The following is a 15823-nucleotide window of genomic DNA, read 5'->3' on the forward strand; positions in this document are numbered from 1 at the left end:
CTCTCTCTCTCTCTCTCTCTCTCTCTCTCTCTCTCTCTCTCTCTCTCCCTATCCCTATCTCTCTCTGTCCATCTTAGTCTCTGCCTGTCTCTCAGTCTGTCATCTCCATCCCTTCCTTCCTCCCTCCCTCTCCCTTCCCAGCTCTCCAATCCAGGTCAGCTTGCCTGTGAGATCCATGATGCAGCTAAAATGGGGATCATCTCTTGTCATTTTCCCTAACCCCCACCTTAAATTTCAGGCCTTCTTAAGGTATCTTACCTGATCAATGAATTCCCAGATCTACTATATGATGATGAATCCCCGCCCCTTGAAATCTAGACCACCCCCAGGTCAACCTTGAGCAGCCTGAGAGCTCAGAGAGCACTTGTGTACAACAAGGTTAGGTTAAGGGCACTTCTTAGGGGCAAGCTGACCTGGAGCTGAGACAGGCAGACAGATGGAGATGGAAACAGAGACAGAGAAAGAGAGACAGAGACAGAAATAGAGAGACACAGAGAGACAGAGAGACACACACAGACAGAGACAAAGACTGAGATAGAGACCGAGAGACAGAGAGAGACAGAGAGATGGAGACAGAAATATAGAGAGACAGACAGACACACACACACACAGAGAAAGACTGAGACAGAGAGAGACCAAGAGTCAGAGAGAGAAACAGAGACAGAGACTGAAAGAGGGAGACAAAGAGACACATACACAGACAGAGACAGAGATGGAGACAGAAAGAGAGAGAGAGAGAGAGAGAGAGAGAGAGAGAGAGAGAGAGAGAGAGAGAGAGAGAGAGAGAGAGAGAGAGAGAGAGAGAGAGAGAGAGAGAGAGAGAGAGAGAGAGAAACACATACACACAGACAGAGAAAGACTGAGACAGAGAGAGACCAAGAGACAGACAAAGAAGAACAGAGACAGAGACTGAGAGAGGAAGACAAAGAGACACATACACAGACAGATAGGAGACAGAGAGACAGAGGGACAAAGAAAATGAATTTCTTGGACAGTTCTCTCACCTTGAGGCTGTCTAGGTGCCTTACTCTGTGACAGATGTCAGTTGCTGTTTCTCCCCTGTGGCTTGCCCCAGGTCTGACATATAGGCAGTATGCGAGTCAGCCTTCAAACCAGGTTTTCTGATTCTAGATCCATTGTGCCGTCTACTGCACTTCATTAGCTGTTCTTGTCAGAGCTAGTATTTGAACCCAGGTCTCCTACTTCCAGGACAAATTCCACCCTCTTTCCCCTGTGCCATGTTGCCTTTCTTGGGGTCTTACTGTGACTGGTATGTTGTAAGGGAGATTTCCCTCCTATGGTTTATGAAAGCATGTCTCACATATGTTTTTTAGTCACACCAAGGAGACGTGGAGCCTCACTCCAGAGTAAATTCTGTTCTCTGTGTGATCTCCTTTGTCTTTCAGCTGGGATTCTACAAGGGGCCAGCCAGGTCCCAGGTCACCCTGAGCAGCATGGTCAACCAGACCCGGGTCATCTTAGAGGAACAAGCCCGACATCTGCTGAATGAGCAGGAGAGAGCAACCATGGGCTACTACCTAGATGAGTACAAGGAAAATAACATCCATGTGGATGCCCTCATCATGGCTCTGTTTGAACTGCTCAACACCCAAGCCAAGGTATAGTGAGGTGGCCAGGGCTGCTGCTACTGGAGCTGCTCCAGACCAGCTCTGGAGACTGAGGCTCTAAAAGGTCACCAGAATTCAGGAAGTGGGGAGAAGTAACATGAATGTCTCACTCTCCTCTAGACTTTGTCAAGGCCTCAGTTATACATGCAGAGACCCCCAGATCTAAGAAATACGTGCCTAAGACGCCTTTGCTTGACAGTTTAAGCAAATGTCACATTTTGTGGGACAGTGTTTGTGGTGGAGAGGGAATGAGGGAAGGGACCTTTGGAAAGCATGAATTTGGGTTTGGGGTTCACAGGGACTGGGGAATCATAGGCTTGTGGGCTTAGAACTGGAAGTGACCTTGGAGGTAATTTAGTCCAAACTTCTCATTTTACAGGTAAGGAAATAAGTCTACAGAAATAATGAAACTTGGGGTAGCTACACAGCACAGTGAATAGAGCACCAGCCCTGGAGTCAGGAGAACCTGAGTTCAAATATGGCCTCAGACACTTAACACTAGATGTGTGACCTTGGGCAAGTCACTTAACCCCAACTGCCCTTCCAAAAAGCAAAAAATAAAATAATGAAACTTGTTTAAGTCATGTAGATAGTAATTGTAAGAATCTTGTGTGAAAAATCAGAGTTTGATCTGAGGTGGAACTCTACAGTTCCCATCGTCCACATACCTTAAGGTAGCTTGACATAGGTCTAAATGGTCATAGGGTCATAGGATTTAGAAATGGAAGAGATCTTAGAGTACATCTGGTCCAATCATTTCATTTTATTGATGAAGAAACTAAGGCCTAGGCCTTAGGTTAAGTGACTTACCAAAGGTCACCTGGACAGAAAATAGCAGAGACGTGCTTTGATTTGGAACCAAGTCTTGTGACTTCAGATTCAGAATTCTTTTTGTTGGGATAGAGGAAAGTTCATTGGGTCTGGAGCCAGAGGACCTAGATTTACATCCTGCTACTGATAGCTACTACTACTGGTGTAACCCTTGGCAAGTCACCTTTTCTCCCTGAGCCTCAGTTTCCTCACCTATAAGATGAGGTTGGACTTGATGGTCTTTGTGACCTATTCCAATTCCACATCTAAGAACCTACAACCTTGAGCAAGTTATTTTACCAAAGTAGTAAAGAAATGTTATAAGATTATTTGTGAAAAGGAGTTAAAGTGGAAGGGGCATTAGATATCATTTAGTTTAAGACTGTAGAAGGGGAAAAAGAAACCTTTCCTGAAGCACTCAGCTGAATGTGTTCTTTTGTTCCTCAGTTTTCCCTCCTATCTGAGGTGAGGGGGCTGATCTCCCCCCATGACCTCGATCGCTTTGACAACATGGTGTTGAAACGGGAGATTGAGTCCATGAAGGCCCGGCAGCCATCCTGCACTGGCACGGACACTTACTCTGTGGTGTCTTACAGTGATACCGGCTCCTCCTCTGGAAGCCAGGTCACTTCTACCACGGTCAGCTCTGCTCGAGTGAGTGTCCCCGCCCTTGGGCCCACCGTCTGCTTAGGGGCGGGGTGGGGGGTTCTTCTCATAGCCCCTGATTCGCTCTCTCTAGAATCAGACTGTATGCGCTCAGCAGCAGCAGCTCCCATCCCTGCCTCCCCTCCCTCCTAAACCATAACCAGACACTGGCCAAGGTCTTTTTGCAGCTGACCATTTGTAACAATGTGATCTGACAAATAGTGAGTGCCTCATGATCCCAGAGGATCTTCATCAAAGCTAAATGGTGTGATGGAGGAAGGAGAAGCAGGAATCCTTCTCCTTTGGACCCTCCATCACCGGGTGTGACACACCAGTCTGTAAGCATCTATTTTTTATCATAGTGTCAGTGCTCCATGACAATTCAGCGGCTGATTATCCAGCTTGTTTGGGTCTCCTGACTCAGTTTCTCCTTCTTGTTTCTTGCCTTTTGGCCAGTTCTCTATACCCTCCACCAATAAAAGGGAAAGAAAAGGGAGTGGGGATGAAGTTCTGACTTCTCTGTTTGTCTGGGTCCTTGTTGTCTTAATATACTGGGAAAGGAAGTTGGAGCTATTGACAAAAATGAGATTTTTATATTATCTAGGAATTTTCATGACATTTTCATGTGTCTTGTATTTCTCCATGTCTGTGAATATTTATTTAGGGTAGGGATAATGACCTGTGATTCCATTGGTGGAGGGAGCTCCTGGTGAGGACCTTCCTCTACCAATACAGGTTGGTACCTTCGCTGCAAATTATTGTCTCAAAGAATTGTTTATAACACTGAGAGGACAAATGACTTGCCCAGGGTCACACAGCCGGTGTTTCAGAGGTGAGACTAGAACCTAAGTCTTTCTGGCTTCAAGGCTCACTCTATCCTCTAGGGTGCAGTGCCTCTGAATATTCTGAGTATGCTCTATACTTTTTAACTGTCACCAGATCTGAACAGGCCAGAGATTACCTTCCTTTGGCTGTAATCTGCACCCTTTTCCATTGCAGAGTGCTTCCATGCCCCCTCCCCCTCCTTAAATTGGGGCAGGTGTGGGAACAGAGTCCTTGGGCAGCTTTATTTCCTGTGAGAACTCCAAGTCCAAATGATTTTCCTGGACAGATGCAGGAAGTAGCATCAAAGCCTTGATTATAACAAGGTCATCATTTCATGCTTCAGGATATAAACTGATCGCCTGGAGTCCTGATTCTCCAGGATGAAGCTTCCTTCTTCCAGGAAGAAGAATCCTTCTGCTGCTCTCCACGTATTCAGCATAGTAAATTCACTTTGGTGTCTTGTTCATCCAGTTAGCGGTCTATGCAGCACTTACGAGGCGGGCTAGGGAGATACCTTGTCCAGGGGTGACCCCTAGGTGAAAATCCTAGTCACTTAGACTTAGTGTGGGGCTTATATGCAAAGTGGTACCTTCTGAATCCTTGAGGATAATCTGGGATCAAGTTACAACTGCATGCTTTAATCTGTCACATGCCTGTCTCCTTAAGATAGGGACCCTGACAGAAACAAATTTTGATCATCTGCTGCCCCTTAAGATTGATTTAGATTTTAGGAGAGATTCTGAATGCTTTGTTAGGCCCAGGGAACAAGAGTCTTAGAAAGAGCATGGAAAGAATAATGAATGGCCTGGGAGACTGTGGTCCTGGGTTCTAGTCCTGGCTCAATTACCGACTGGCTGTGTAACTGTGGGCAACTCCCTACTAGCTTTTCAGTTCTAATTCTCTGAGCCCCTGGCCCAGGCCCTACCTCATGTCAGCATCACTTCACATGTCCCCAAAGGCCAAAATCTAGTGTGTTTTAAAAAGCCCAGTCCCCTGACAGATTTGGAATTTTGCATTGTGGTAATTGGTGTTACCTTCCCTTCGGTTCTGAGAACCTTTGGGAGCTACAGAAGGGACCTCTGGCCTTTTTGCACATAGTTTCTATATCTGGATTTTTTCTAACCAACTAGGCTTCATCATTTTCAGTCCAACCTCTGATGACCTGTAAGATGGTCTTTTTACTTCCTGTCACTTTTATAAGCAAATACTTCCACTGCTGGGTAGTACCTGGACTGGGAAAGAAGAAGGTTTATCTCTAATGATTGCCACTGCCCTTCCATATCCAGAAAGAGTCTTAAAAGCCTTGTAGGTGATGTAAGCAATCTTCAGAACCTCAATTACTGCCTTCAGGAGGTACCAAGAACAGTGCTCATTGGAAACCTGGAAACCTTCTTCATTACAGGGAAGAGTAAAGTACTTTGTGCCTGCATAAGAGACAGCCTGCCAGGGAAGGGAGCACTCTGGGTTATTTCTCAAGTGCTTCTAATACATTTCTGTAGTAAGACTATATATGCATATATACACACATATATATGAACATATATAAGATACACATGTGTGTATATATATGTATATGTGTATATATATATATATATATATATATATTTTTTATGGCCATGCATCCATCCAAGTAAGCAGCAAACATTGGTTAAATGCCTAGTGAATGCAATATTGTTAGGTACTAACTAGGGAGTTTAGGAAACCTTCCCTAAATACCCAGTGGTGAAACTTGCTAACAGTCTGGAGCTCAGCAGGCTACGCAGGCTGACTCTAATTATCTGGCCCCTTTTTCTTCTTCTGTCATCATTCCTGAGACATTCCCCAGACTGTAGCACTCAATCAGACTCAAGCCCTGGCTTGAATCTGACTATGGAAACCTGAAGATAGCATTTGTATCCAAGGCCATGCCTGCATTTCATATAAAGGCTTCTAGGAAGGGCTGAAAATCTCTGCTTCTCCCCTAAGGCCCAGATCACAGTCTGGACCACCAGATAGCTCCTAATTTTCTATTTTTAGTAGGTTGGTTTCATGACCATTATATGAGTTTCAGTATTAATCCTCATTGAGCTCTAGGGCCCCCTAAAATGTCTGCCCTGAACTACTCCTGTGATTTTTAATTTAACAGCTTCATGGAAGAGAATGTTTTACTTAGTGAGTTTGTGCTAAGAAGGACTGGGGGGATCTTTTTTTACCAGGGTCTTATGTTTATTTTTATTGCCTTTTTGTGTGTGGAATGGTAGTGGTTTGCTGCATCTGTTCCAGTCCCTAATGCATTGTTTTATTTTGTTTTTTTCCCCCCTTTTTGTGTTTGCCTGAATTATCTTTCCCAGGAGCGGCTCTTATGGTTAATAGACCTAATGGAGGTATGGTCCTTTCACTGGGGAGTTTTCCTGCTGTGGTTTCCATAGTAAAAAAGATGGGGTTGAGGGTGGGGTGAAGGACAGAAAGTGGTTGGCTGCCAAAGGCAGGTCTGTCTCTAAGGTCTGGCCCTGCAGGGGGCTGAATAGGAAGGACATGTTCTCCAACATCTCCTCCTGTTTGCCTCTCAGTCTTTTTATGTGCCCATCTGCCTGTTCTTGGATCTCTCTGTCTCATTGTCTGGTCTGGTTGCCAGCTCATTAGGCTTTTCCCATCGCTTCAGTCTTCCTCTTCCTCCTTGTCACATCATACCGCATGACAGCTGCCATGTCAGTGTGTCATGGTGGAAAGAGCCCTTGGTAGTGGAAGAGCTGGGAGTATAACACAGATCTTTTGGCTCTTGCTCTATGATCTTGGCCAAATTACATCATTGGTGTCTCAGTGCGAACATTTATATTTTAAGGTCTCTCACAGCTCTGACATTCTATGTCCTAAGATCCTTTATTCCTCTGACATTCTATATTCTAATGTCCCTTCCAGTTCTGACATTCTGTGTCCTAAGAGCCCTTTTTCCTCTGACATTCTATATTCTAATGTCCCTTCTAGTCTGACATTCTGTGTCCTGAGGTCCCTTATTCCTCTGACATTCTATATTCTAATGTCCCTTCCAGTTCTGACATTTTGTGTCTTGAGATCCCTTACATTTCTGGCATTCAGTGTCCTAAGGCCCCTTTCAGCTCTGATGTATTTTCTAAAGTCTCTTCGAATTCTGAATTCCTTGCTTATTCACATGTGTGGTAGAAACTGCCTCATGCTGCTTATGGGATTACCATGTCACCGGCAGTATGGCATGGTAGAAAGCGTTGGAGTCCAGAAAGACCTGAATTCAAACCTTACCTCCAACAGCTGGTAGCTATGTGGGCATGGGAAAGAAACTTAACCTGGGTCCCAGTTTTCTTACCTCTAAAAAAGTCATATTCTTATAGTACCTACCTACCAGGGTAACTAAGTTATACTTTAAATGGAATGCTGGGTCTGGAGTCAGGAAGACTCATCTTCCTGAGTTCAAATCTGGCCTCTGATACTTACTAACTGTGTGACCCTGGGCAAGTCACATAACTGCCTCAGTTTCCTCATCTGTCAAGTGAACTGGAGAAGGAAATAGCAAATTTAACTAAATAGCAAATAGAAATACCCCAGTATCTTTGTCAAGAAAATCCTAAATGGGGTTATAAAGAGTTGGACACGACTGAAAAAAAATTGAACAACAAACAAAACCTACCCACCAAGGTTGCTATAAGCATCAAATGAAATAATTTATGCCAGGTCCTATGATTCTCTAAGAGCTTTGTAAATGACAGCTATTATTTTGATTACCAGTAGCTGTCTATTTCTAACCATTGGTCCATTTCTGTATGACTAGATCTGATGGATTTTGCCTATTTCATACATAAACACTGTGTCACTATAGGGGTCTTAGCATTGTCATAACCTTCCCTTCTCCTTGCTTACTTACCAGCCCTCAATCTTTGACTGTTAAGTGTTTAGAGAAGTTAAAGGCAAAAGAATTTTTACCAAGACCACAACTTTTTTCCATGTCAGTTCAGGCAACAAGTTATTGAGATTTATTGCCTTCTAGGACTAGGGATGAGTACTTATCTAAATACATTAGTGACTGTGGGCCTCAGGGTAAACATAAATGAATGATGTCCATCTGTATTAATCTCTTATCTTCCTCACTTGCCCTTTCCTAATGAAATTCAAGTACATAGCAAGGATCTCGGTAGTCAAATCCAATAGAAAGAAACACAATAATATTAACCAGTATGAGAGATTAAAACTTGGGTCTCCTAGTATATAGACAAATAGATGATGGATGGATGTATGGATAGATCAAAGGATGGATGGATGGATGGATGGATGGGTGGATATAGAGTATTTATTAAGTTCTTGTTATGGACCAGGTTATTGTACTGGGCTGGGCAGTTAGATGATGAAGGATAGAGTGCTGGGCCTGGAGTCACTTAACCCTTTTTGCCTCAGTTTCCTCATCTGTCACATGAGCTGGAGAAGGAAATGGCAAACTACTCCGAGTATCTTTGCCAGGAAAATCCCAGGAAAAACAGGGTGTTAGACACAACTAAAATGACTGAATAACACAACAGATGTACCAAGTACTGTGCTAGGCACTGAGAATAGAAATACAAGCAAGATAGCCCTGGCCCTAACAAGAGCTTATATTCTTGTTAAGGAAAGTAACAGATAAAGGGGAGTTGAAAAGAGTAGAGGGATGGGTATAGAGCTGTATGGTTTGGAGATGGCTGGGCAGTGAGGAGGGGAGGCATGGAACTGAGTAAGATAAGGCAAAAGCTCACCTATCAGATCCCAGGTTGGTTCCAGGGGTAGAGTCTAAGTTTCCAATGGGGTTGAAGACTGGAATGGATTGGAGATAGACAGCAAGATGGTGGTACAAGGGAAAGAGCATTGGGTTTGAAGTCGGAGGCCTTGAGTTTGACTACCTCGGACATTGACTACCTGTGTGACCATGGAAAATTCAGTCAACCTCTCTGGGCCTCCATGTCTTCAGCTGTAGAATGAAGGGCTCACTAAATAGATGGCTCTAAAACTATAATCTTGTGAATCTACTACCCCTAAAAGTTGTGTGGCCTCCTACATTCCTCTGCTTTCCATGCCTGCTGCAGTCAGCCCTTGTTCCCAGTCCACACCCACCCTTTCCAGGGCCTGCAAGGACAGCTATTGTAGCGGGCTAAGAACCTGGGTCTCTATAGCTTTGCCTCTTGTTCAGTGCTAAAGAAGTTGCATTATAATGTAGAGAAGGCTGCTGGGGGACAGCCTCAACAAGCCCATGCACAGTAAGGAGTGCAGCATAGCATGGAAGTCACCTTCAGGAACCCTTCTGAAGCATTCTATCAGGGCAGGAGTGTTGAAGGGGAGGCAGACCTCAACCAACCTGCACCCTGCAATCTCACCACTAAAAGGTCCCTGCTAACTGATTTGGGAGTCACACTCTTAGATTTTTAGAATCCTAGCATCAAAAGAAACAGTAGAGGACATCGGGTCCAATCCTTACCCCAAATATTCATTCCTTTTACAGCCCTTCCAACAGGTGGACATCTAGCCTATACTTAAACTCTTCCATTGATGGGAAGCCCTCTCCCTAACGAATCAGTACTTTAAAAGTCTTGGGACTTTATTTTTTTTAACTTTGCTTCTTCCAAGCCAAAATCCCACCAGTGTTTATAAAGGTGTTTTCAAACTTCTTTTTTTTAATTTAAGGGATAGATTTCCAGTTTTCTGAAGCTAATCCATTCATTTCCCTCTCTCCCTTCCCCAGCAAACTTTGCCCCCTCCAAATTCTCATACCCATTCAGAATAATTACTAAGCCTGGTGCATTGTAGCAAAGTTGCCTTTTTTTTTTCCTTTTGGCACATGTACAGGGTGAGATGGAAACAGCTAGGTAACAGTGCCCCTGAACTTCGTCACTGTGCATTGGGGGAACCAATTACCGTTTAGAATAATTCCCTTTATCAGGCAGAATGGTATCTTTCCCAGGTTAAATGCCTTCTCCTATTGCTACTGTTTTCCATAAACAAACTAATGATCAAGGAAGATCAAATGTAGTTCTCCTAATCGTGAAATCACATTTATTTTTCATTTGCTTAATACCAACTCAACTCTGAGGATTTTCATCTGATTCCAAAGCACATTTCCTCCCCATAAAAAATAGCTGCCAAGATAGCAAAATTAAAAGCCCTATTGATTAAAGGTGGGGATGTTGTGGAGAGGACATCACTCTCAACATTTCATTATATGGTGGGTGTTTATTATGAAAGGTGCCAAGTTTTTAAAATGAAGCCTGTCTTATGTCCCTTTGGTCACTAAATATAAAATTGTTGGGTTTGTGATTTTCAGGGCATTCAGAGTGAAAGAGCGTCTTCAACTCTTTAGACTCTTTCCTGGTTCAGCTTCATTTTAGGGGACTTCAGATTCTCTCTGAACCACCGGGATGCCCCATAGGTTCCAGTTTGAGGGAACACAGACTTGAACTTTTAATGCCTGGTCATCTAGACTCACTTCTGTTTCTTGTTAGCTATTCTGGACCACTCCCTAGAGTCTCAGCTTCTGTAAAATGAGAAGGAATATTCCTTCCTTGTCCATCTTAACAAGATTGCTATGAAGAGCCAATGAAATCAAATAGAATTTCTTTGAATTCTGGTAAAACTCTACACAAATGAAAAGTGGGGTTATTTTTTTTTTTTTTTACCATTACTATTTAGGATATTTTTGATGTCATCAACAATCTTTGTTGAGTAGATCCATGCCTATATTGTGGACTGTGGGAAGTTACAAGGGAAGGTAGAAGCTTGGACCTCACCCTAGAAAGGAGTATGAATTACACTTTGATACTTTTGTTATTGTTTGTTGTTAAGTATGGGGAGGTGGCACAGTAGAAGGAGCCTGAAGCCAGAAACACAAGTTCAAATCTGGCCTCAGACATTTACTAGCTGTGTGACTAAGTCACTTAACCATGTTTGTCTCAGTTTCCTTATCTGTAAAATGAGCTGGAGAAGGAAATGGCAAACCACTTTAGTATCTTTGCCAAGAAAATCTGAAATGGGGTCATGAAGAGTCAGACAGGACTGAAAAAACAACTAAATAGCAACAAAAGCAAGTCTAACCATATACTGACCCTAGGCTTTCCTCACCCTCTTAATTCTAGTACCTGCCTTCTGTTGATGTTTCCAATTTATTTTCACACAGCTTGTTGGAATGTTGTCTCCTCCATTAAAATGCAAGCTCCTTGAGGGCAGGGACTGTCTTTTGACTTTCTTTGTATCCCCAGAACTTAGCTCAGTGCCTGGCACGTGATAGACACGAATAATTGTTTTTTGATTGACTGACATCTCAAAACAAACTGTCCGAAATTATTTATTGAATAGTAGCTAGATTTCAGGCATCTTTCATGAAGTTTAGTGGGATTGTTTTACAAGGAAATTTAAAGCCACCAAATATTTTCATAAGGTTCTCTCAAAAATAAAGTTTGGGTTTCTTATCCATAGTCAATTAGTGAACATTTTAACAAGCTGGCTAAGTAGCACCAATGTCAGAGGATCAGGATGGATCATTAAACAAGGATATCTTTGCTCTTTAAATCTGGAGATGACCCATGGAAAAATAACAAGAATGGGAAAACCTTGGGAAAGAAATCCTAGGAGGAAAAACTCAAGAATCATAGCTTTAGAACTGAAAAAGACCTTTAGAGATTATCTCATCTGGGGATTCTTAAGCCTTTTTTTGTGTGATCTAGATCCCTTTGGCAAGCTGGTGAACCCTTCTCAGAGGAACGTTTTTAAATACATAAATAAAAACATAGGATTATAAAGGAAACTAATTATATTGAAATAGTTATCAAAATATTTTGGAAAAAATAAAACAATTCACAGATCCTGAACCCTTAATCTAGTCCAACTCTCTCCTTTTGCCAACAGAAAAGTTAAGTGACTTGCCCACTGTGACACAGGGGGTCAATGGCAGAGTTGGGTTGGAACTCAGGGTCTCTCATCTCCAATCCAGCATTCTTTCTGCTGTTTTGCCTTCCTAGACTGGAATCATTCAGCCTGGATCAGGAAAAACTGGGGGAGGTGCTTAGTTACAGTCTCTTTAGAGAGAAATGTTTCAGTGTTTTGGATTCAGGCCATTAAAAATGGGAAGAGGTAGATAAGGGTGGCAGAGCTGGAAGGGTTCTTAGGATGTAGGATGATAGGATAGATGATATAGTTTCAAGTCTTTAGAATGTATATAGAATGTTAAACATATGACGCAGAATGTAAGATCTGGAAAACATCTTAACAGATAATGAAATTATTCATTGAAGGGAGAAGAGATGGGAGCAAGCTGAACTGCCTTTAGAAGGATGAAAGGTTGACACTAAGAAGCACTTCCGTATCAAAGTCATAACCCTTTTCCTCCTCTCTTTTCATCTCTTTCTTCTTCCTCCTTTTCTTCCTTCTCTTCTTCTTCCTCCTCCTGTTCTTCTTCCTCCTTCTCCTCTTCCTATTTTTTCTCCCTCTTCCTCCTCTTCTTTTTTCTTCCTCCTCCTATTCACCCTCTTCCTTCTTCTTTTCCTATTCTTTTTCTTCCTCCTCCTCCTCCACCTCCTCCTATTCTTCCTCCTCTTCTACTTCTCATTCTTCTTCTTCCTCCTCTTCTCTTCCTCTTCCTCCTCCTCTTTTTCCTTCTTCTCCCTCTTTTACTATTTCTTCCCCTTCCTTTCCTCCTCCTCTTCTTCATCTTTCTGGTACAATAGACACAAGACAAAGCCTTGCTAACAATAGGTACATAGTAATATTCATTGAATTTAGTTAAGCTACTTAAATGCAGTTGCCCCCAGAAGCAGAGAAATAAACTCACCTGATGGCCTCTGGAGGTCCCTACCATCCCTAGAATATTGACCTGGAATGCCTTATTTTTGGTAGACTCTTTTAAAAATTGCTATTAATAATCTTTTCTTTCCCACCCCCACCACTGCCATTTCTTAATCACTGCCGTTTACCTCTCAATAGAACCCTCCCTCCCTTGTAACAAATAAATCCAGTCAAGAAAATCAGATAGACACATGGGCCATGTCTGCCAATGTATTCCTTATTACACTCTCATAGTCTACCACCTCTTTGCAGTGAGGTAAGAAGCATGCTTCACCATCAGTCCTCTGTTGTCACAATTGGATGCTGCATGGACCAGCTTTCTGAACTTTTTTAATGTTTTTCTTCAGTAGACTCTTCACAGCAGACCAATGGTCATGTTTCTGCCACAGTTTTTTGCCCCCTCCCCCGCCCCCGTTTGCAATAGTCACGATCTTCTGCATTCAATAAAAATTAGTTCCTTATATTCCCACTAACTGAAAGTGAGAACCCATAAAGAGAGGAAATTTGGAGGCTTTTGTTTATAATATTTTAATTTCTTTCCCTCAAATTGCTAATCCTGCTGAGATCTCTTAGGCCCTGGTTGAAATCCCCAATCACTGTTCAGCCTCGTCTGATGGGCCTCTAATCTCATATTCCTTCTATTAAATTCCATTTTAAGATTCCTCAGCACAAAAAAAAAAAGTCTTCAATGAAGCACCTGGAACAATAAATTCACCCAGCAGTTTAATGGCATCTGAGGTAGTTATTGCTAGTCTCTAACTAACATTGCTATGAGTTTGAAGCAAGAAGCAATTCAGGTGACAAATGTTTAACGTTTGTCCGCAGCGGGCTTATGTAATATCTGCCACCATGGTAAAGACTTGGACAGGGCCAACTCTGTACAGCTGACTTGAGGATGAGAGCGGTGAGGGCCTTAAATGCAGCGTGAGTATTATATTTAGGGAAAGGACTTGGTTTCACATTCCAGGTCCGCAATTGATTATCTGACTTTGGGCTAATTACATCACCTTTCTGGGCCTCAGTTTTCTCATCTGGAAAATGAAGAGATTAGATGATCACTAATATCTTTTCCAACTTCTAAATTCCATGATCTTATAATGTGTTTTGGTCTGAGTTGCCTTTAATTAGATAAAACTATTTCTTACCTATTTTTCCACTTCTGCATCTGTCCAAGTCCCTTCTCCCTTCTTTCCCAGTTGACTGCACAGAATTACATAGAATTTCAAAACTAAGTGGGATATTTGAAAGCTTCTCAACCAGGGGTTCTTTTTTTGTGGCATGGGCCCTTTGGGCAAGCTGGTGAAGCCTGAGGACACCTTCTCAGAAGAATGTTTTAAAATATATAAAATACACGGGATTACAAAGGAAGCTAACGGTTTGCTAGTTAGAAAATAAAGATGCATTTTTCCCCATCCAAATTCATTAACCTGCTGAAATCTTTCCACAAACTGCTTTAGGATCTGTAGACTCTAAGTTAAGACTCTTGTTGTAGACTAGCTCTCTCATTCTAAAAATGAGAAAACTGAGGCTTAGAGAAATGATTTCCTAAAAGTCACATATCTATAAAGTTAATGGTGCAGCCAAGACTTGAATGTGGTTCTCCCACACCCACATTGAGACCTTTCTCCACCATAACATAGAATCTGCACACAGAAACCTTAAAGAAAACAACCTAATCCTAGGGTTCATCTAACATCTCCAGTGGATCCTTGATTTGTGACTCCATCAATACTCTTGGAAAACAAAGTGAGAAAGCAGGGTACTGTAAAAGTTAATAGCCACCAGGAAAAACCCAACACAAAATAACCTGCAGTTGGCAAGCTGTAATTGTTTAATACTAACTTCTAAACTTTGGAAATTGATGTTTGAACAATGCCAAGCTCAGCACCTCTACCAGATGCTCCCAGAAATGATGAAATGCAAACAGCAACCCCATTTGTCTTCCATGTTTATTCATTGACAGACCCTGCAGCATTTCTAAGAATCACTCAGTGCTCTTGGATTGGATAAGTACCATACAAGGAATATGTGGGTTGTCCTCTTTCCATGAAGAGTCGGGAGGCCAGGAGTCTGCTGCTGAGACTTTGTGACCTTGAGAAAGTTGACTAACCTCTGAGTCAGATTCCAGAGCCATAGACTAGAGAGAACAGTTGTAGTACTTTTGTCTCTGATGGCATCAGGGGGTGGCAGTGGAAGCCATTATGATTTCATTGGAGGGTTTGGATTTTGAGATTTTAAAATTAGCCATGGAATCATAGAATATTAGAGATAGGCAGGGTCTTCCAAGTCAGGATTTTAAAAGTAGAAGGGTCATAGGAGCAGAGAATTAGAGTTAGGAGGGATCTTCTAACTAGGATACTAGAGCTGGAAGGGGTTTTAGGGCCTAGAATCACAAAGTCACAGAATGTAAGAGTTGGAAGGGACCCCAGAGGCCATGTAGTCTACCCCACATGTAGAAGGATCTCAGCTATAGAACACATCCAGCAAGTGGTGATCCGGCCACTGCTGGGGATAACCTACTAGGAAGGGAAAACCTCTACTTCTTGGAGTATAAGAGGTCTTAGATCTGGAAGAAACAAGCATCTAGTAAACACCCACTATGTACCAGGTGCTGGGCTAAGTGCTTTATAAATATTAAGTATTTACAGATATTCTGAGACTTTAGAACCAAGGTTCTTATCTTTCTTTTTTGTGTATTCCCTTTAACAGTTTGATGAAACCTAGGAACTCTTTTTCAGAATGTTTTTAAATGCATCAAATAGAATGCTTAGGATTACAGAGGAAATAATTACATTGAAATATAGTTTTTCCTTTCTCCTTATCCATCCCTTTCTGTCTCTGTCTCTCTCTCTTTCTCTCTCTCCTTCTAACAGATTCACAGACTGCAGGTTAAGAAACCTTGCTTTAAAATATAAAATGTTAAAGTTAGAATACAAAATATTAGTGTTTCATTTTGGGGTCCAAACCCTGAATCTTACAAATGGGGAAGCTGAAGCTTAGACCATTTACATCTGAACCTAAGGAACCAGCAACAAAACATAGTAGGACAAAGAACCCATAGTAACGACTTTATATTAGTTTTTAAATTTTTAATAGAGTGAAAAACATAG

The 15823-nt window shown here is 42.2% G+C and overlaps 1 protein-coding gene across 5 annotated transcripts in view; it reads left to right on the top strand.

Annotated features, from left to right (window-relative positions):
- The window catches only part of WHRN (whirlin), a 141693-nt gene that overhangs the window by 111284 nt on the left and 14586 nt on the right, over positions 1–15823 (top strand). For 3 of the 5 annotated variants that reach the window (XM_069073844.1, XM_069073845.1, XM_069073846.1), the window contains exons 6-7: positions 1407–1619; positions 2886–3092. In XM_069073844.1, the coding sequence (XP_068929945.1) occupies positions 1407–1619; positions 2886–3092 (420 nt within the window). Of the gene's footprint in view, positions 1–1406; positions 1620–2885; positions 3093–6238; positions 6272–15823 lie in introns of all 5 variants that reach the window. The other 2 variants (XM_069073841.1, XM_069073843.1) reach the window with 1 other exon arrangement.

This window comes from Petaurus breviceps, unplaced genomic scaffold, assembly GCF_028583685.1.
Source record: "Petaurus breviceps papuanus isolate PSGF00001 unplaced genomic scaffold, PetGlider_PUasm1.0 90879, whole genome shotgun sequence".
In the NCBI taxonomy this organism is placed as follows: Eukaryota; Metazoa; Chordata; class Mammalia; order Diprotodontia; family Petauridae; genus Petaurus; species Petaurus breviceps.